Below are 7,629 nucleotides of genomic sequence, written 5' to 3' on the forward strand. Positions count from 1 at the left end.
ATCCAATACTTAGGGAAAATGAGATGGTAATAAGGATAATAAAAGAAATATTTTATATAGTTTAGTAATAGAAGGGCTAAGATGAATATAATCAAGACGAAGTTGATAAGAAGTGGAAAGAAGTATTAAGAGCTAAAAATAAATAAAGGTAGAGGTAAGATGTTTATGAGAAAAGACATTAATGAATTTTTTTAGGATTAATACTTATAAAAAAGATATAGTAGTAAGTAAATGATGTAATGTAATTGATTTATAGTATTATGTTAAAGAATGATAGTAAGATAGTGGAAGAACTATTTTGTAATTTTAAATAAGATATAGGTTATATGTAAGATAGTAGAGAGATATAATAATGAGGGGCATTACGATTTAGGAATGGAGTGAATAGGTAATTTCACTTTAGTAAGATGTGAGAGGAAGAATGAAGAAGAAAAGGAATGATTATATTAATGATAATAATAAAGAGTATTTAATTATATATTTATTTATTAGGTGAAGTGATTCAAGATATAGATAGGAGTGTAAGAAATAGGGAGGTAAGATGAGAATAATTTTTATATAATTTTGGAAGGATTCATAAAATTAGGAAGAGAGGGCGAGAGAAAGGGGAGAGAGAGAAAAACGGACTAATAGGAGTAATTAATGAGGAAATTATTGATATTATTAAACAGTGATGGGTAGACTATAGTAATAAAATATCGCTTATATAAGTATAGATATTTAATAAGTACTTATTAGTATTTTATATAAGAGATAATTGGGATAAAATAGGGTGAATTTTTTGGTGCCTAGGAAGTGTTCGTCAAAATACTTCAGGGAGGCCAAACTAGGAAACAAGATTCAAAATCAGATTTTGTCTTGGATATAGATAAAATGAAAGATCCAAACTAATAAGAAGTTGTAAATTTCTACCACAAGTGTTCAGATCCTTATTGGAAGTGCCCTAATTTTGATGACTTAGGATGGGGCCGATGTTGGACGGCCCCCATCTTTGGCATGCGCCCCAACCATCCTCCTCTATGCTGGCACTTCCAAGGTGTTATCAAATATTTTGATGTCCTTCTCGAGTATCATTCAAATAGTAATTTTTAAAACACATGTTTAAAGACTTGTGATCATCATATTACACTCTAAAGGTCAAATGGATACATCTAAGGGTTGCACATCTTAATGGCTTGAAGATGGTCATTCAAGGAAGCAAGAAATATCAGACTGAATTCATCCAAGGGTGACATTTTTGGTTCTATATTTTTTATTTTCATATTTATCTTCTATTTGATATTTCGCTGTGCAATCGATTTCAGATCATATCGATAGAGGTCATGATTCCTAGCAAGAATAAGAATGGGCACTCAAAGAATTCAAAGACGAATGAACTTTTTACGAGGCTTTCTCTTATTTATACTTAAATAATTTCAAAAAAAATACACCTAAACTTTAAGAATATATTTTAACATCTAAATGAATATTTGTGTGCGACTCTCGAGGCCCATGTATTGGTTTATTTAATAGATGTAAGTTTCAATAACCTTTATTAGCCAACCATAATAATTAACCATATTAACATATATACTAATCAATTATTGATTTAACCTAACTTATAGGTTGAGTTGCTAGTTGAGGAGCATATCAATTATTTCATTGAACCTTAGTGTTATTAGTTATCATGTAAGTATAATCCCTCATTTTTATGATCACCATACAACTTAGGGTATTACCAACCATCAAACCCTGATAATTCATCCCGGTTAACATTGATGCATTGAGAAATCATTTGAAAACTTTTCTCCAATATTTCAATACCTAGGAAAGGACTTCGCCGCATTCTCTTCTTTGAGCTGGCTCCTCTTATATCAAGGGTAGAGGATCCCATACCGATTACCCAGTCACGTTCACAAAAAATTTAATGCATTTGAGCTTAGACGTTTTGGAATTCATGATTAGGAACCCATAGGCCATATTTAAGACACATCCGCCCATTCACAAGATATTTTTGGTGTCTCAAGTCTAAGGAAAACTTACACGTCCTTGACATGAATCAACATGTTTGATAGTTGATTATAATATTATTTAATTATTCTACACATCAATTCACCAAATTATTTTCCCTTAAGGACACCCACTATGTTTTCTCAATGTTTCTCAATAGATATATCATTTATTCATGTCTTTCTCGAATATCCTTTGAATATAAATATTTGGAACATGTTCAATGACCAATAATCTCCGTATTATGATTTCCACAAAATTAGTACTAACATATATTCATGGACTTCAGTATAAGCATCGCACATGTATTATTCAAATACATGACGCCTATAAATTTGAACGATACGTGGAATGTGTCATTGGTGTGCTGGCCATTTATATTTCCATCAATTGTGGATACTTGGATGTAGGCACTATTTGCTTTGAAGAATAAGATTGTCTCACTAAACCTATCTATGAGCTCATTCCGTTACGGAATTAATGGAAGAATCCCTTTGTTAATTGAAGAATTGGAAACTTACCTCTCCTCGTTAAAGAGGAAGGACGATGACACAATGCTTAGACAGAGGAATCCTATTAACTCATAGAATTATCCCCAACTCAAAGCTCTTTTGAAGGACTTCACTTCTTTTTATGTGACCAGTAGCTCTTTTGAAGGACTTCATTTCTTTTTATGTGACCAGTAGCTCTTTTGAGTGCTTGGACTTGTTGTTATCATCATCTCCTATCATGAAGTGAAGTAAGATGTGTCCAAATATGTCTGTCAGACCTAGGGACAATGATTCCTATTTCAGAGTCATCCTCCCATACAAGAATAAGGATAGTGATTTCATCATCTGAGCGAGGTTAACCTAGAGACGATGACAAGAGATGATGATACTTAACTATCATCATTGTCATTCAGGCAAGTCTAAAAGATGATGATGACAAGGTTTGCAAAGAAACAATGATGATTTAGTCACATCACTGACATTGTCAACCCGGTAACGATAAAAGATGATGTTGATAACTATTTTGTCATCTTTATTGTCATCCTAGAGAGGATGAATCCCATCGTCATCGTTATTGATGAAAGTGAGAGATATAGATGTAGATATATAGATGGACAGAGACAGAGAGATCGGTGCATGAGAGATAGATAGAGAGACAGATAAAACAATTAAAGAGGTCATGGTGGGCATCATCTTGGAAAAAGGACAGTTTACCAAGAATAGAAACTTACAAGAACAAATACAAGCAATCAACTCGGATGTAGATAGTATGAGAAGGCTACAAATGAAAGGATTCCCCCCCTCTAACATTTCCCTCCCAAAACAGAGGCCAGACTTGGAACCAAAAAGCCATAAGCCCAGCAGTCAAAGTATACTATACACCCGGTCAACGTCAACGCAAGAAAACCAATCGAAAGATAAGGAAACCCGGAGACAGCGGAGACGGCAACCCAATTTTTCATGATCGGAGGGCTTACACGGGGATGACGTCAACCTTTGACGAGTCCTCACATCTGAGCACGACGCCGTCAAGGCTGGCCGGAAGGAAACACTTTGACCAGAGGCATCCACTGGAGATGGGCTCCGGCGGTGGCACGATCATTAGGACGTTCTCGTTCCTCTGAACCACGCCCATCACGCTCACGGTGCTACCCTCTTTAATATACCTGATTCGAAGACCCCACAAATATCATAAAATGAATTAACATGTCTATTTTCATCTAAAAATAACTCTCTCTCTACAAACATTTCTGACGTCAAAGCTCTAAATAAAAAAATTACATAAATGATGGGCCAACTTTGGGTTATGACTGGACCAGGTCGTGCCAAACCTAACCGGAACAAGAACATCAAAAAGAGAGTCGAATTTCAAGAAAATGTTAAACAAATAGGATAAAGAAGTCATGAGAAGAAAATAAAATAAGAACTTAAGATAAGACACTTCATTCCATTGGAAGCACAAAGAAAATGATATAAATTCCGAGGAAACATAACCTGCCATGCAAAACGCTGAAATTACTTTTTATGCCAACGTAAAAACTGGTCAAACTATCGAGAGAAAGAAACCATGCCATGTATGAAACCCATCAAGAGAAAAAAAGAAAAATACTAAATGAGGCAAAAAATTACCCTTCTTTCATGCGCATGATGCGATCGTCAGTGGAGAGGTTTCTCTCCCTCAACCATCGAAGGAAATCGGTGGATAAATCTTTGTTGTCTGGATTGATATCGATGAGAACGGACTCGTCCACGCAGGGAGTCACCTTGGCGCCGTATCCAGTTTTCACCAGCGCTCTTAGCCCCGACTGGAAATCCGAAATGTAAAAGTCCACGACATGTCGCTGGAAAAATAATATTAAAAAATAGTTAGGTTAGATGCTCATTTAAAATATAGCTTTAAAATAAAGATTCTGTTTGTCCACCTCAAGAGATCTCAGGCCCCAAGTAAAACGGCGATGAGAGGAGTTGGCAGCCTTCGATCCCCAGCCTCTGTACTCGAACAAGCTCGTGGACGTGTAAACGCATCTAGGGACTTTGTGGAATGATGATTCAAGAGGAACATTGCCACATGTAACCACCTGAAAATAAACTCAGCACATAAATCACTAAAAGAATACGCATCCTTGACGACAATTACAGGTGGACAATAACTCTCTCCTTGAGTCATCATCATCCTTGTCATTTGTTTGAGTGAGGATGACAAGTTATAATTACGCAATTGTCGTCTTCATCGTCCTACATATGTGCCAGAGGACAATGATGATGACATCATCACATCATAGTTGCAGATGTTGAAGATGATGAAGCTGTGGATGATGATGAAGATTTCGTCATCATCCTCCCGATGTCTGGCTGCTGCAAACTAACTTCAAATAAAAATGCCATAAATTATGCAATTTTCCGAAAAAGGAGGCACGTCGAAAGTTTCCATACCCCGGAGACTTTGACATACTGTCCGTTCTTCGCACTCCTCAGCTCGGCATCTGGATACCGAGCCACGAAGCCGGCTACGGCTTTCCTCCCATTACAAGAATTCCAGGCAAAGAGCGCGGCAACAAAGCTGAAGAGAACTATGACGACGATCAGAAGAACGGCGTTCTGTACAGCAGCCAGAATGAAGCCCCCAGCAATGAAACCCATCACGAAGAGCAGAACTATGGCGTACATCATCAACTTTGGCACGCTACTCATGAAAGAATACTCCTGCACCTGGCTCAAATTGGTCACTGCCTGGTTGTGGGCGAAAGACGAGCTATGCAACTTAAGCAACCCGGTCGAGTCTAATGGACCCGAGACTTTCCTCAGAGCACCTGAAGAGCTTAACGGGCCGGAGGTGATGGGCCCAGAAGTGATGAGCCCGGTAGTGGGCAAGACCGGGGCCAGAGGACCGGAATTTTGACGAGCCATGGGAGCGGCGGTTCCTGGTTGAGGACCGGACGATTTCTTGATGGCATCGCCTTGCTTGTTTAGAGGCCCGGAGCAAGATTTCTGCCGGCTTGGGCCGGTCATGGACCCACCTTGAGATGAGATGGGCCCAGAAGAATAGCTAGACCGCCCGGCGGGTGCTGCATTCATCGGCCCTCCGCCAGAAGCAGATCCTCCGAAAGACCCCGATCTCGCGGGCGGGCCCGTAATTGGCCCGGATTTTCTTGACTTTGAGCCCTCCATCGGGATATCAAACATCTTCCCCAACTCCCCAGATTTCTTTATATCTCCTCCTGTGTATGGCATGGGGGTTGAGCTCAGCACTACCGGCTTCTCCTTTGGCTGCTCGGGACGCCCCGAGACGTATAATCCATTGCTAAGCTGATGGGAGGGGAACCTGGAGCCCATCTGCTCCAATCGAGGTTTACCGGCAGATGTTTGGCAGGAAACAAACGAAAAATTCTCAGCCTCAGTAGCTGTAACAATGGGGAATTGCAATCCAACTGGATGTTCTTCCAAGCTTGAATACTATCTTGGAGTCAAAACCAAATGATTCAATGGATAGAAGGGTCTGAGCTTTGGTTGCTGAGATTGCCAAAAGATCCTGATAAGAGTACAGAGAAGGTTGTTAATTTATCACAAATAAGGAAGGCGGCTTCTTCAGTATGATACATAGAAATATTTAAAGCATATACATTCGAAGAAATGTTCCAAGTTCTACCAGAATAATGCGAGTGGATCTAAATGCAAGGGAATCACAATATATAAGGGGGTTATAATAATTCAACGTTCAAATCTAATAAAACCATACAACTGGTATGATCATCATTGCAAGAGAAGATTGACGATGCGTATTAATTGGTTTAGGTTTGAAGCACAGCTAGAAAATAAAATATCAGCAGAACAAAATAAAGCGGAGATATTGAGTAAGAAGAAGAGCGAAAGACGGAAATTTGAAGGGAGATTATAGACAACAATTACTCGATTTCCATTCAGAAAAATAGGTAGAGCAGCCGTTGAAGACCAGAGGAAAAACTCAGGGAATGCGGCAGCCAAGAAGAACAAGACCGATCTCTGCACAACATTGCCTTCCATCATACATAAACAAGGTGTTAAACAGCAGATCCCGCCATAACAGACAACGAAAAGGACCTAGAGAAGTCGTCGGGCAGAGGAAACAAATATCTCGACAATATATAAACGATAAAACAAAAATCCAAACTCTCAAGCTTCAAACATTTCGAGGAAAGCATCTAAATGAGCTTTTCACTGGAATTCAACCGATGAAATCCCCAAAGGCATCAACGAAAATGCGAGAGAAGAAGCCGGATCTCAGGAAGCAAACTAAGAAAAAAAAAAATCCGGAAAAAAAGTCCTCAGCGCGAACGGCCGAATCAAATAAAAAAAAGACACAAACAGAAGAAAAATCCGTCGCACTAACAGGAACAGATGGAGAGATTAAGACTCACATTGATCCTCTATGCCACAAAATCAATACTCCAGGAACGAGATCCGGGAAGCCAAGCGAGATCTACGAGCAACTCCAACCGCAAACTCCACAGCACTACAAAATCGACAGAGAAATCGACGCTCCATTCCACTTCCGAGAAGAGAGAGAACGAAGAACTTCTAGAGAGAGAAAGTTAGAGAGAGAGAGAGAACACCTCACTCTGAGTGAGAGAGCGGGTAGAGAAAAGGAAAGCATGGGAGATAAAGAGACTGCGGTAGAGAGAGAAACTCGCTAGAGAGAGAGAGAGAAGAACGTGGAAGAGACCAAATCGCCCGTTCCGCTGCTCCTGCGGTTCACTCAACTGTCAGTTCCCTGTTAACATTTTTCCATTTTTTTAATCCCTTTTTATTCTATCAGAAAAGCAGAACTTACCTGGCAAAAAATTGAATACACCCATATTTCCTTTGTTTATTTTTTATGTCGTTTTCTAAAAAATCAGTGCAAGATCGTGCGTAGGGAACGGCACGTCCGGGATGTGACGCCCCGGACGTGACGGGACGGATGACAATCCGTGACGGACGGTGACATGATGAAAGCTTCGTCACGTCACCATCCCCTCACACGTCCGAGGATTTCAGAAAATCCGTCGCGTTCGCGTCACCGTCACGGTTTGCGGCCTCCCCGTCACGTCCCCCTCACCAGACGGCGTCACCGTCACGTGTGACAGGAAAAACAACCATGCAGAGGAGAGAGAATTAGAGGGGCATATCTCCA

At 39.9% G+C, this 7,629-nt stretch overlaps 1 protein-coding gene across 2 annotated transcripts; it reads right to left on the reverse strand.

The window, feature by feature from the left end:
* Nucleotides 1-3,174: 3,174 nt before the first annotated feature.
* Nucleotides 3,175-7,108, reverse strand: LOC144709466 (putative membrane protein At1g16860). 2 transcript variants are annotated; one of them, XM_078583023.1, is made up of 6 exons: nucleotides 6,875-7,108; nucleotides 6,387-6,493; nucleotides 4,914-6,009; nucleotides 4,403-4,558; nucleotides 4,110-4,321; nucleotides 3,175-3,646 (listed from the first exon to the last, which is right to left on the reverse strand). In XM_078583023.1, exons 3-6 carry the CDS (start codon nucleotides 5,811-5,813, stop codon nucleotides 3,454-3,456), a joined length of 1,461 nt encoding a protein of 486 aa, XP_078439149.1. In that variant the 5' UTR covers nucleotides 5,814-6,009; nucleotides 6,387-6,493; nucleotides 6,875-7,108; the 3' UTR covers nucleotides 3,175-3,453. The 2 variants fall into 2 exon arrangements, with proteins under 2 accessions (XP_078439149.1, XP_078439148.1); XM_078583022.1 differs by lacking the exon at nucleotides 6,387-6,493.
* Nucleotides 7,109-7,629: the final 521 nt, after the last annotated feature.

This window comes from Wolffia australiana, chromosome 11 (genome assembly GCF_029677425.1).
Source record: "Wolffia australiana isolate 7733 chromosome 11, ASM2967742v1".
Classification (NCBI taxonomy): domain Eukaryota; kingdom Viridiplantae; phylum Streptophyta; class Magnoliopsida; order Alismatales; family Araceae; genus Wolffia; species Wolffia australiana.

Excerpts from the sequence above, each read along its gene's own strand:
- LOC144709466 (XM_078583022.1), bottom strand. The coding sequence starts at position 5,813 with ATGGGCTCCAGGTTCCCCTCCCATCAGCTTAGCAATGGATTATACGTC. Across the intron at positions 4,322-4,402 it reads GGGGCCTGAGATCTCTTGAG|CGACATGTCGTGGACTTTTA; the intron begins GTGGACAAACAG and ends TTATTTTTCCAG. Across the intron at positions 3,647-4,109 it reads ATCATGCGCATGAAAGAAGG|GTATATTAAAGAGGGTAGCA; the intron begins GTAATTTTTTGC and ends TCTTCGAATCAG.